General features: G+C 47.3%; 2 protein-coding genes and 2 non-coding genes across 8 annotated transcripts in view; all 4 read right to left on the bottom strand.

Moving 5' to 3' along the window:
- The window catches only part of BAZ2A (bromodomain adjacent to zinc finger domain 2A), a 36307-nt gene extending 32395 nt beyond the window's left edge, over positions 1-3912 (bottom strand). For 4 of the 5 annotated variants that reach the window (XM_037030013.1, XM_037030010.1, XM_037030011.1 and 1 more), the window contains exon 1: positions 3723-3912. Coding sequence is in view for 3 of the 5 variants with exons in the window: in XM_037030010.1 (XP_036885905.1) it covers positions 3723-3726 (4 nt within the window). In the remaining 2 variants the exon portion in view is untranslated. Of the gene's footprint in view, positions 1-2431; positions 2525-3722 lie in introns of those variants that run through there. The other variant, XM_037030015.1, reaches the window with a different exon arrangement.
- A 1475-nt stretch (positions 3913-5387) lies between these two features.
- ATP5F1B (ATP synthase F1 subunit beta) lies at positions 5388-11803 on the bottom strand. Its single transcript, XM_037030135.1, has 10 exons — positions 11639-11803; positions 11004-11186; positions 10583-10757; positions 9572-9693; positions 9146-9330; positions 8316-8474; positions 8062-8184; positions 6857-7069; positions 6222-6423; positions 5388-5645 (listed from the first exon to the last, which is right to left on the bottom strand). The coding sequence occupies exons 1-10, from the start codon at positions 11763-11765 to the stop codon at positions 5548-5550; spliced, it is 1587 nt and encodes a 528-aa protein (XP_036886030.1). The 5' UTR covers positions 11766-11803; the 3' UTR covers positions 5388-5547.
- LOC118976031 (small nucleolar RNA SNORD59) lies at positions 9420-9490 on the bottom strand. The gene has a single exon (XR_005064184.1). It is a non-coding gene; the product is annotated as a small nucleolar RNA SNORD59 (small nucleolar RNA).
- LOC118976030 (small nucleolar RNA SNORD59) lies at positions 10862-10935 on the bottom strand. Its single transcript, XR_005064183.1, has one exon. It is a non-coding gene; the product is annotated as a small nucleolar RNA SNORD59 (small nucleolar RNA).
- Positions 11804-13408: the final 1605 nt, after the last annotated feature.

Raw genomic sequence — 13408 nt, 5'->3', positions numbered from 1 at the left:
CACCCATCCCAATAGAGAGAGAAAGAGAGAGAGAGGGAGAGAGATGTGAAGAAGAGAGTTCTGGGCATGAAACTGGCTTCTGAAAGGGCCAGGAGGGAGCAGTATCCTTTTTTTTTCTCCTTACTTTTCTAGGTTGGATAAGTGAAAATCTTCCTACCTACCGTCCCCAGTCTCCAATCCAATGGTAAGGCCTGTCGGAGACAGCAGGCAGGGGAGGAGCCTGTGCCGGTCAGACGGGTGTAGCCACGCCCCTCCCCCCACACCCACACACACCCACCCGCTAGCTACGCTCTGCTCCGGAAGAGCCGGTTACTCCGGTGCCCCACTTGACTACCCCCACCCCTTCCGAGACCCAGGCCTAGTCTCCAGGGCAACCCCTAGTACTATCCCAGCCAGAAGCGGTAGGGAAGAGGGGTGTTGGATAAGAGAGGGCCACCTGGGATTAGAATAGAAAGTGGGGCAAGATCCATTCTTCCCATCTGGTGCATGAAGACTATAATCACCTTCCTTTCTGAATGAGACCCTTCCTAATCCCATCTAATCAGAGATCTTCCTTGCTCTTGGAGAAAGGATGAGGGTGAGATGTCAATATACCCAATAACTGGGCGTTTACTTCTCGCCAGAAGCCACCCCAGGCTGCAGCTGTGTTTCTCCCCACATCCAGACGACAGAGGGCAGACTGACCCCGTAAATCCCCAAACATTCCTCAATCCCATCAGATGTGGCCAATCACTCACCCCTTTTCCCTCTAGGAAGCTACTAGAGAGGGGAAAGGGGAAATGATTTTTTTCCCCCAGCAACTTGTGAGAAGGGAACGTAGGGAATACTCCAAACCTCTCTCAAACCAGGCCAGTGGGCAGATAATGAAAAAAATGGGGAGGGAGAAATCAGCACCTGCTCCCCCTTTTCACCCTCCTTGTGTTCCTACTGCACCACCCTGACTTTGGGGTCAGTTGCCACAGTGCCTGGCTCCACTCTGAAGCCAGATGGCTGGGGGCTGGAAGGGAGAAAGGGGAGTGAGAAGGGAATTCGTTTGCATCCCTTTACCTTTCTCCCTCTCCCACTCCAGATACTCCTGGAATTTAATCCCAAACACCACTGCTGACCACACTCTCCTCCCCCCAGCTTCTTCCCAGCCCATGGAAGAAGACTCACGAGAATCTGAAGCAAATCCAAACCTCTTGTCCTCTCATTTCTGGAGAGGGGGTGGTGGTGAGAGCACAAGAAGAGAAGGGACATAGCTGGGGGAGCAACTGGACTTGGATGGAGGGGGAATTCCCCAATGGAGATACATACAGTAATTATTAAAGATCTCCTTTGCCCTCACTTGCTGAATGATTCATACTGTTGATAGGGACTAGTAGGGAGATGGCCCTCAACCCTGTAACCATTTTACTTCTCTCTCCTATAACACAACAAAAGGCCCATAACACCTCCTCTCCAAGTTGGTATGTGTCCCCTCAGATTCACTCACAATCCTGTTTCAAACACAGCAATGAGCTTCTCCATGATGGTCTCAGGGGAGGATGAAGAAAGCCCTAATTTCCTTAGGAGTGGGGACTCCCTTTGCATCTGAATAGAAAAGACTGGGCTTCTCTGCCTTTCCTACCACTCCAATAGCCTTAAAGATTTAGTCCCAGCCCCTCCCACACCCACGATAATCCCAATAGCCCCTCAGACCCTTAAACCCAGAATCACAAGAATTGGGCACCGACCCCCCGCCCACTCCCCATCCCACCCCCCCACCCCCCGCCCCGGCCCCTGCCAATCCCCTAAATCTAGTGTGTGTGTGTGTGTGTGTGTGGGTGGGTGTGTGGCGGGGGTGGGGGGTCTCCTAGGCTGGACCGGCCCAAGAACAAGGCCTTTCCAGCCTGGGTTGGTTGGCGGGTGCTGAGGTCAGACCCCCAAACTTGGGAAGTGGTGGGGTGGGATGACAACTAGAGAGAAGCTCTAGATGTGACTTAGTCGAACTTAAAGGACTAAGTGGAGTAGAGCCAGAAAGTGGCTGCAGTCTAGGCTTAAACCCCCCAACCCCCGTACTACGGAGGCGAGGAGTTGGGGTGGCGGTTATTCCCCCTCCCATTGGAGGTTAGGATGGCGTGGGAAAGCGCTGGTTCGAGAGGAGAGGAGGCGAAACCTAGACTGCGGGAGATTTTTCTAGCGAGGAAGGCGCAGGGGAGGGGTAGATCACGGGTCCAGAATAGGAGGGATACCCGGGAGAGGTTGGCCGAGAGGCGTAAGAAGCCTCGGGATTCCGGTTGCAGAGGACGGGAGAAATAGGCAAGTAGATAGTGCGGGGGAGAGAGGAAGGGCAGCTCCCGTAGGGGGATGGTCAGATCCTGAGTCCCAGCCACTAGGGATCTTGGGGCAAGGGATCGCAGGGGCGGCCCGCCCGGGGACTGCGGGACCGGACGTGGGTGCCGGGCCTCACCTGGAGCAGGGCCGGACGGCGGCGGCGGCGACGGCACAGGTGGCCCAGCCGGGCGGCGGCGCCTCCTCCCCCAGCCCTGGGCCGGCGGCGGCGGCGGTGGAGGCGGCGGGGGGGGGGGGGGNGGGGGGGGGGGGGGGGGGGGGGGGGGGGGGGGGGGGGGGGGGGGAGGAGAGCACTTAAAGGGGCAGGAGCTACTGGGGTAAGGACGAGTCCTTGGGTAGGGCTGTTGCGAAGAATACGCTGGGGGAGGGGGAAGCGGGTGGCGTCTCCTAGGGGCCAGAACCAGGAAGGATCCCAGATGGAGGAAGAGAACAGATCCCAGGAAGAGACAGAAACTTCTGCGGTGACGTGGGGGATGGCGGTGGGTCCTAACAGGAGGACTTTGGGAGGGCTCCTACTGCGCTCTCGGGGCACAGGCAAAGATCTTTTCACAAAGCAGGGCGGGGAAGGCAGTGGGAGTCACGACTCCCAAGTAGGAATGGGAAATGCCAGAGAGGGAAATCAAGGCCGATCTTGCTGCCGGTAACGCACAGCGGCCCTACTAGGTGAACAGGTTTCCTGTGTTTCGGCTCCTCAAGTCTCCATCCTTACAGCTGTAGAAAGGCCTGCCCATCTCCTTTCCCCGGCACTACCCAAGTTTAAAAGCCTGTGGAGTGAGGAAGCCACGAAGGCAAAGACCTCCTAGGCCTTTCAACCACAATCTTGCCTCTCAGCCAGTGTTGTCAGTGACTGGGGCGTGAGGGGCCGCCTATAGCAGCCCTAGTGGGACCGTGAGAATCGGCTTTATTCAGGTTCAGTTTTCCCCCAACCACCACCATCCTTGCAGCAACCTCTGGGGCAACAGGAAACAGCTGCTCAGTGCAGCCCCCACCTGGTGGTGGGTCAGGGTGGGGGAGGAGAGAAAACAGGGACTTAAAAGGCCTGGGAGAAATTAGGGGGAGTAAAGACCTACCAAAAATGGGCTTTACCTTTGGGGAGAGGTTAGCATTGTATACTGTGAAATATTACTTGAATCTCTGTAGCTTAAATGGGAAGGAGCAAGGGACTTGGTAATGGAGGGTGGTGGTTATGAGGTGGAGAGTCTCAGGGTCTTCCTTGGGGCTAGAGCATTGCAAATGCTCATGATCCTGTGCTCGGCAGTCTCACCGGCTGAGCTCCGTACCCCTATGGTCCCTTTTCTCTTCCTTCACCCCCCAAAAGAGCAAAGGTTAGGCCCTACCCCTGCTGAGTCAGCCAGAGAGGGAGGCAGGCATCCCTCAGGCCTTCCCGGGGGGCTGGTCCTCAAACTTACCCATGTCAGGCTGGCAGGGCTCCAGGGCTGGGACCACCCAGCTCCTCACCGACCTTGGTTCCCCCTTCACGTGAAGTCTGGCGTTAGAGCCTCCCAAACTGAGCTGGGAACTAGCACGAATCAAAAAGCCAATGTATGCTTCCTGCAAACCACAGGCTGAACTGCTGTAGGGTGATGTCCCTGTGTGACAGACTGGGGTGGAGAGGGAGGAGGGAAGGGCGGGGCTTTCTCTGGGTGGAGAAGGGAGGAGGAGGCGAGGACAGGGCAGAACCAGGAGAAATATGGAGGAAGGTTAGATCTGTGTTGACACTCCAATGGCGTTGTAGAAAAAGAGAGTGGTGAAGAGGGAAGGAAATGACTAGTTGCAGCTAGTAACAGGGAGAAGGTTCTCGATGAATGCTGAAAGATATGAACTTCTGAGAGGCGGGGGTGTGGGATACAAATGACCTTTAGGATCACGGTTCCCAGGTCTGCCTCTGGATAACCCAGGAAAGCGAAGCAGAAAAGGCCGAACCATACCCTTGGGCCTTCTGAACCAGCTTCATATTAACTCTAGAGTAAGAACCTAATGCTCCCTACCTCCATAACTCAGCATTTCCCCAAATCCAGGTTTTTCTGGGGGCGAAATACTAGGCACAGGCGGCTCAGGGGCTCCACCTTCCGTCCAGAACATGACACAGAAGAGTGGTGCCAAGGACGTCATAAGGCAGATGGGAGGAAACTTAGAGGCTGCTACCCCACCCCTGGCGCCTCTCCCATGGTCCCTCCCCAACCTTCAGCCCCCAGGGGCCTCTGAATTAGGATGTTCGTCCCCGCCCAGTTTCTGCCCAACTTCAAAGCCTCGGGGGTGGGGCTTATAGATAAGACTCCTCCTCAGGACAAAAGCCCCAGCTGGTTTGTAAACAGTCATTAGCCAAGAACCACGTCCCAGCAAATGGCCTTCAAGAATTTCAAAATGGTGAGGTCAATTCTTGCAGTCTACAGTCCTACCACTAGAGGGAAGTAGTGAGTCTGGCACCAAATCCGACCTTGCATCGTAACTGTAATTTGTTTCAAACTGAAATGGGTGTACTTTTTCGACTATTCCTTCTAACCCTGCAGCTTCTATTGATATAAAACGAAGATGGAATTATTAATTCCACTATTATAGTTCAGAAGACCAAAGCCAGCAATCCTGAAAATTGCTATTGTTATGTAACACACCGGGCTCTCTCCCTAACTTTAGTAAGAGATCTTAGCAGAGCTCAGGATAGGCTTTGTGGCATTTTATACCCTTCATTTCTTCAAGCCATACATAACACACAAGGCTTGACCAAAATATAACGAACATTTTCTGGGGGGGAAAAAAGATGAAGGCCCATGAAGCCCTTTTGACTAAATTTTTGCACACATCAGTATTAACCCTTCAGACCATTTCCTAAAAATTAAATTTTTTGTCCATTTATTAACCCTTTCCCTTGTTGTAGAACAGCAGTTATTTCTAAATTCCAACCATTTTTCCTAATATGCACTTCCAACAAGACCCACAGTTCACCAATCCAAGACAATGGCTTTTTTTTTTGACGACCCATTTTAAACATACAGCCTACTTTGTGCTGTTTCTTTAGAGTGGCTGGCCACTCTAAAATTACTATTGGCTATGTGGTTAGGACCGAGAAAAACAGATTTGGAGGCATGTACATTTTATTGTAAACCTTAAATACTCTTCAGACAAAACACAATGTCTTCAATCGCGGCTTTCATGTGGCTTACAGAGAAAACTGAATTTTTTGGATTAGGGACAAGGTGGGGGGGTGCTGCTTGGAGGAAAAGTGCTAGGATTCCCTCATGAATGCTCCTCAGCCAGCTTATCGGCTTTTGCCACAGCTTCTTCAATGGGTCCAACCATATAGAAGGCCTGTTCTGGAAGATGGTCATATTCACCTGTAGGGGGGAAAAAACAAAAGAAAAATCCAACTGGTGAGAAGTGGAGGGACATCAACTTTCTGCAGTGTGTTACACACCTCACCACTTGAGGCCACATGTCAGAATGTGATGAATTCATGTCATCTAAGAAATCTCTTCTTAACAAACTTCCCTCACAAATCCAAATTATAAGACATGATACAGAGTATGGATTAAGAACTAGTCTAGAGCCACATAACCTGGGTTCAAATTCTTGCTATCTGCTTTGGCTATGTGACATTGGAACTATGCTGTAAGTCTCCTAATACTTTCTTCCTAAGGATCTTGTAGCTTAGAAGAGTAGCTAACACTGAACACAGTAAGTGTAGGCTGAAAAGAATCAAGTAATAACATGTCTCCCTCTCAGAAGCGAAGTCTTTCCAGAGAAAATTAAAGGGAAATAGCATGTTTTCACTTCTCAACATTATGTAATTAGGTATGATATATTTATATATTGTTTGATGGCTGCTAAAATGGGAACACAGCACCACAAGCATTCAAAACAATTCAGGGATTTTTTGCCATTTATGTTCAGCTTTACACTAGATATCTCACCTGCCAAAATCTGCTGGAATCCTTTGATGGTCTCCTTCAAGGGCACCAGCTTCCCCATATGTCCTGTGAAGACCTCAGCAACCTGGAATGGCTGAGACAAGAAACGCTGTATTTTTCGTGCACGAGACACAGTCAACTTATCTTCCTCAGAAAGTTCATCCATACCCAGGATGGCGATGATGTCCTGGAGGGATTTGTAGTCCTATGAGAAAACAAGAAAGCCCGGAATAAATATTTACAATCTTTTAATTTGGACAAAAATCTAAGCGTTACTATCACCTTACATTCACACCAAGCTTTGTACAAAGCATTTTAGCACCTTATCTCACTTTATAAGTAAAAGAAGTCAGTGGAAGAAAAAATTACATATTTGGGGTGGTCATGAGGGCCCTCACCTAAGATCAGTGTCTTGTCCTTCCTACTTCTAATCTGGCACTCTTAGAATTGGATTCCAAAGACCAAGTACCTGGAAACCCAAGTGACCCCATTAACAACCATTAGAAACCTCTTGTCTCATCCTTCCTTGATCTAAAGCAAATCATTCAGGTCACCAGGAAAAATGTGGTCCTAATACAGTCCCCAAATTCCCTTTATATCATTTTAAGGACACAAATCTCACCTGCAATAATACTCACCTGTAGGATCTTTTGTACCCCACGGGCAACATCATAATGCTCACTGCCAACAATGTTGGGATCCATGATGCGAGAGGTGGAGTCTAAAGGATCCACAGCTGGGTAGATGCCCAGTTCAGCAATAGCACGGGACAGTACAGTAGTAGCATCCAAATGGGCAAAGGTAGTGGCAGGGGCAGGGTCAGTCAAGTCATCAGCAGGCACATAGATGGCCTAAAGTGAGTCAAGAAGCCATGAGGAGCAACAGAAAACCAAATAATTCTACTCAAGCCACCCCCTTTTCTGAACTGTCCCCATTCTCACTCTAGCATTCTTATCATTCAAGAGTCTACCTCAAAAGAAGAACCTTCTTACAACCCCTAATAGCTGCTGAGTTCACAGACTATCTGATCCTTCTAAGCAGTGATGAAAGAATTTTCATGGTCCTTCCCTTTGCTCTTCAACCTACATTTTAATTATTTCATACATTTTAACTCTACAGTAGTCATAGCCACTTTCTGAGTTAAAGGTTTGGTTCCCAATTGAGGCACATGCAAGAGGTAACTTGTGAGTATGAGATATGAGATACTTACAAGAACTTGTAAGTATGAGATATGGACATGAACTACAGGGGGGCATGTAAGTGGGAGAGGGTGTGCAGGGCGGAGTGAAGGGGGGAAAATGGGACAACTGTAATAGCATAATCAATAAAATATTTTTTTTAAGAAAGAGGCAACTGATCAACCCCGTCCTTTCTCCCTCCCTTCCCCCCTTTCTAGAATCAATTAAAAAAATAAAAATAAAAAACCTTGAGCCACTACAATAGTTCACTAGGGATCATTCAAGTTACCACCTAATTTAGACACAGTTTTAGATTTTATTATATATATCATCTGTAAACATTTGAAAATGTGCAGTACATTAACCCAATACTACTTACCATTCAATTTCCACGTAGTTCCAACAGACTCCCCTTCAGGCTGGAAACCACTACTTTGTGATCTACATTTACATGTATACCTTCAATTACTTTGTATAAATGTTTCTTAAGCTTTTAGCACTTTTACCATAAACACACAAAATCTTACCCATTATTTCAGGGAGCACATGAACCCAGTTAAAAGCCTCTTGAAATATAAGTAACTAGGTTTTATATTTATAAAGCATTTACTGCTTTGTAAATGCCTTTATACAAATTAAACCTTCACTTATTTCACTGTTCTTACCTGTACAGAAGTGATAGATCCCTTCTTGGTGGTGGTGATCCTTTCCTGCATGGTACCCATATCAGTGGCCAGGGTAGGCTGATAGCCTACAGCAGAAGGGATTCTTCCCAACAAAGCAGACACCTGGCAGGGCAGCAGAGGTGGGGGAGATAGAGAATAAAAAGTGTTAGGTGTCTGCATCGTTAGCCTCATCTGCATCATTCCATAGAAAGGTCAAACGAACCAAGCAGTCCCTCTCAAGCTTTCTCTCTTACCTCTGAGCCAGCCTGGGTGAAGCGGAAAATGTTATCAATAAACAGCAGTACATCCTGACCTTCTTGGTCTCTGAAGTATTCAGCCACAGTCAGTCCAGTCAGAGCAACCCGAGCACGAGCACCAGGAGGTTCGTTCATTTGACCATACACCAGAGCTACCTGCAGTAATCATACACAACCAGAAAATCTGAATATGGCGCTCAGGGATTATGTATGCAGGCTCCAATGGCTACCTTATCCAAATGTGGGAAACTCAACTGTATAATGTGAGGTGGTAGGCAACTGCGTTTGCAAACTCCCCTGGCAAAAAAGAAAAAGAAAAACCTGGCAGAAGAGTATGGAAGCCATATACCCAAGATCCCCAAACAGCTAAACTATTAAAATAACTCTTCTCAGAAGATGTGAATTTTTATTCACAAATTTCATTTCCCTTTTAGAGCTGTAGTTTAAAACACAAGATACTTTCTTGAATTAATGAGGTAAAAGCCTGTACTTTACTGAGGTAGTAGGAAGGAAATAAACTGTAAGTGAAAGGTATAAAATAGGGTTATATGAGACATACGAACCACGTCCAACTTTCTTCAAAATTAGCTTTCAAATGATAGGCCTAGCTACCACAGAAAGCTTGGAAATTTAATCTAATGTTAAAAATGAAAAAAAAAAAAGCGCACTAGTGTATTAGAAATTGGAGGGGAAACACTGACAGGAATTTCCTTTGTAGATCCTAGGACACCAAAATGAAAACAAAAACCATGGCTTCATCTGGCAATGCAGTCCACTGCAGTCATTTTCTAGCGCACCAAATATACAGACATCAATTTAGGGCTCACCTTGGAGGTAGCATCTTTTAGGTTGATAACACCAGACTCAATCATTTCATGGTACAAGTCATTGCCCTCACGGGTTCTCTCACCAACACCAGCAAACACAGAATAACCACCATGGGCTTTGGCAACGTTGTTGATTAACTCCATGATCAGTACAGTCTTGCCAACTCCCGCACCACCAAAGAGCCCTGGGAGAGGTAGAGGAAAAAAAGAATAGTTAAGAGTTCTGTGTTCCTAAGAAGCAAACTAAGAAAAAAAAAGTTTTTTATATCTTTTTCCTTCTCAGAAATGGCATCTGGCTTCAGCAAACTCAGAAGAACGAAAGTCAGAAGCTACTCATCAGCGAGGGACAATACTCAGTCATAATATCGTAGGATTTTTTTTCTCCCTGCGTTAGGTTTGGAAAATATGTACCCACCACTGACATACCAATTTTGCCCCCCTTCGCATAAGGAGCCAGGAGATCCACAACCTTGATACCAGTAACCAGAATTTCCTGCTCAACACTCATCTCCATGAATTCAGGAGCCTCAGCATGAATAGGAGCAAATCTGCAAAGGCAGAAGAGAAGATCAGTGTCTATTCATCTTGTTGAAGGATTCCTCTCGATTTTCAAGTCTAACCCTTTACTCAATCTCCTCTTACAAAAGGGATTTCATTATCTTGGGATGCAACAGTCCCTTTTTCTGACTTTCAGAAAGATCTTTCTTTTACTGAGTCCTAAACTAACAGCACCCCTTCACATACCAGTGGAAAATATATGATATACACTGTATTTTGTGCACATGTATAATGTGCATTTTGCCCAACTTTTTTGGGGAAAAAATACGGGTGCGCATTGTAGATAGCAAAATGCAGTTAAGTTCTAGAAACCTTGCAACATAAGCCACTGGTACTGAAACTTACTTAAGTAGCCTTGGCTGGTGTGGCTCACTGGACTGAGAACTGAAAGGTGGTTGGTTCCATTCTCAGTCAGGGCACACACCTGGGCTGCCCCAGTTAGGGGCATGCAAGAGGCAACCCACTGACGTTCTCTCCCCCATACTGATGTTTCTCCTCCCCACTTTCTCCCTCCCTTTCCTCTCTCTAAAAGTAAATAAAATCTTTAAATTAAAAAAAACTCACTAAGTAATCAACTTGAATCCTAAGTAGCAAGTTTTTTACAATCAGAATTTCTTTTTATTTTAATTGTTCAAGTACAGTTTTGTCTTTTACTCCCATCCCAGCCCACCCACCCCCGCCCTCCTACAATCAGAATTTCTACATCCTTGATTTTCTTCAGAAGATATTGAATTGTGTAGCTTTAATAATTGAATATTTCAGTACTTCAAGCATTCTCCACAGGAATATTCTGCCATTCTATAAGGTGTTAACTAATATATAAAAACTTCAAGAAAAACTAGTTCCTTTGTGTGTAGATACAGTAAGCGGGATCCTTACTGTTTGGTTTTGATGGGGCCTCTCTCATCAATGGGTTCTCCAATGACATTCATAATTCTGCCCAAGGTTTCAGGACCAACAGGAATTTTGATGGGTGCACCAGAATCCAGGACTTTCTGGCCTCTAACCAAGCCTTCCGTACCATCCATGGCAATGGTCCTTACTGTGCTCTCACCTGTTAGATAAAGGCATTGCTGCAAGGTGATGCATAAAAATAAGGTGACCTCATGGTAGTTAATGAGGTGTAGGTAGCATGAAAGACCTAAATTAATCAAGACTCCTTCTCAGTATCTAAATGTGGCTTCAGCAAACTCAGAAGAACGAAAGTCATTTGATAAAATCATCATAGAAGGAAGACAGCCTGGTTTGGAAATAATTCGGCTAAACAAACTCTTTAGTTCTCCTAACAAATTGTACTTACCCAAATGCTGGGCCACCTCCAAAACCAGCCTGGTCTCCCTGCCTTGCACCTCTAGAGCATTGAGGATAGGTGGTAGTCCCTCATCAAACTGGACGTCCACCACTGCACCGATGACAGCCACGATGCGCCCAGTGGCGGCGCCTGCCTTTGGCGAAGGAGATGTTTGGGCGGCATAGTCTCTGGCTAACAGACAAAAAAGAGGTTGGAAGAAGGGGGATCATGGCAGTTAAGTCACTAGAAGACTGTACTTAACCCAGAAGGGCCGGTGAATTCAGCCCAGGCCCGGCCTCCTTCCGTTTGCAGGGAAGGCATGTCCAAAGGTAGGGCAGAGCAGGAAACCAGAAAGCGCCTGCACAATCTTCCAACCTCATGCACAAAACCCTATTATTCGAGACTTCGGTGGACCCCATTTCATGTGAAGGTCACTGCGCCCCCATTTTCCTAAATGAGACGTAACGAGATAGAAAAAAAGCTTTCATGGGTGAACCGTTCTTGTACTCCAGTCGTTAAAGAGCAAGAAACTGGCCCTGGCGTCCCTGTAGCACCATATACTTTAGGCCCAAGAGACAATCGGCCCCGGGCTCAAGGTCATGGGGCGATAAAGACAATCCCAGCTTCTAGAAAAAGGAACTTACCAGCCTGGAGTGCTGCGGGGGCAGCCCGCAGTAAGAGCTGAGCTTGGGGTAACGGTGCTGAAGGGCTGAGTCCCCGCAAGGCCCCGGAGGCCGAGACTGCGGCCACACGACCCACAAGACCCAACATGGCGGAGTCCGGGTGGAGACTGAAAGCAGCAGCCGTAGCAGCCGCCGACACCACGGCAATTGGGGCGGGGCCTACTCTACAGCGGGCACGTCCATTGGATGAGTTTGATAGTCATCATTCTCAGAGCTACTCCTATAGGTTAATAATCTCTCATCGTCTCAACCGTTGGTCAAAATTGGTGCTAATCTGAATTCCTTTTTTTACTGGACCTTGTCAGGCTAGATACAACCCTCAGAGCCTCAAAACGTTATTGGACTACAGGGATGTCAGTCGAAGGCTGTATTGGCGGAACTACGTTTAGGAGAAGGGCCGACTTCCTGTTGGGTAACACGTGGGCTGTCTGGCTGCCCTTGGGCTCTTTCTCCTTAAGTAGGACCTTGAGCTGGGTGACAGTTTCAGGGGCGGGAGTTAGGGAAATGGTATCGTTGTGAAGCAGCACTGACGGTGACCTTGGCGAAGTTAGAAGCTTTCTTTAAGAGACAAAACACGCTTTTTCTTTTGCCGTGTTGAGACTGGAATCTTACAGACAGCTCAGCAGGTCAGGAATCCGGACAGAATCTCTATCACTTAACGTTGTACAGTGAAGGAAATTAATGTCATTTAATAGATTAGATGTGTGCTAGGCATTAAAGAGACATAAATAAGAATTAAGAGCTCCCTTTTAAGAAAAACAGAAGAATGTAGAATGTAGTAAAGTGGGTTGGGTCCTGGCTAAGTGGGTGCACGAAGGAGGAGGGGGATAAATATGGGTCACCTAAAGATGAAGGGCAGTTGTCACAAAGTGGAGAGTAAACCCTGGCCGCTGTGGCTCAGTCGGTTGGAGAACCCTCTCTTAAACGGATAGGTTAGGTTGCAGTTTTGAAATGTCGGGCGTTTGATTCGGGCTCAGGCCTCATTCCTGGATTGCAGTTCCCTCACCTCTAGGTAGGGGCGAGTACAGGAGGCAACCGACAGTTGTTACTCTCTCTCTCTCCCCCTCCCTCTCTCCCCAATAAAATGGGCAAAGGACTTGAAAGCCTTTTTTAAAAAGGGGGGGAGGAGGCTGACAGATCTCTTGTGAAACAGGAGTAGAAATTCCTAGGGTAAATAGGAAGGAGGGCTATTCCTAGTACACGTTTGTGTCAAACAGCATGCACCTTTTGTGGAAATACAGGTGAGGAAATTTGGAGGTAAAGAAGAGAAAAAGAGAGGATAGTAAAGAGATCAGTTTAAAAAGAAAAGCAGGACCCTGGCTGGTGTAGCTCAGTGGACTGAGCGCGGGCCTGTGAACCAGACGATCGAGGTTCGATTCCCAGTCAGGGCACATGCCTGGGTTGCAGGCCAGTTCCCGGCAGGGGCCAGTTCCCAGCAGGGGATGCACAAGAAGCAACCATACATTGATGTTTCTCTTCCTCTCTCTCCTTCCCTTCCCCTCTAAAGATAAATAAATAAAATATAAAAGAAAGAAAGAAAAGCAGGAACCAAGCAAGTCTCCGGGTTTTGGATAGAAGTGGATGCTAGACAGAGGTGGGTATGTGGAAGTGTTCCCTTGAGTTTGAGTATGCAAAATCGTAGAATAAACACGGCATTCTTTTCTGTAGTATTAAGGTTTGCATTTTGAGTAAATATATGAATGAAGTAATCACTTTGCTCTCTTTTTTTGA

Source organism: Sturnira hondurensis, unplaced genomic scaffold (assembly GCF_014824575.4).
Source record: "Sturnira hondurensis isolate 20B ecotype Veracruz unplaced genomic scaffold, ASM1482457v3 Scaffold0020601, whole genome shotgun sequence".
Classification (NCBI taxonomy): domain Eukaryota; kingdom Metazoa; phylum Chordata; class Mammalia; order Chiroptera; family Phyllostomidae; genus Sturnira; species Sturnira hondurensis.
The sequence above is the reverse complement of the archived record's forward strand: the minus strand, read 5'-3'. Positions and strand labels throughout refer to the sequence as shown.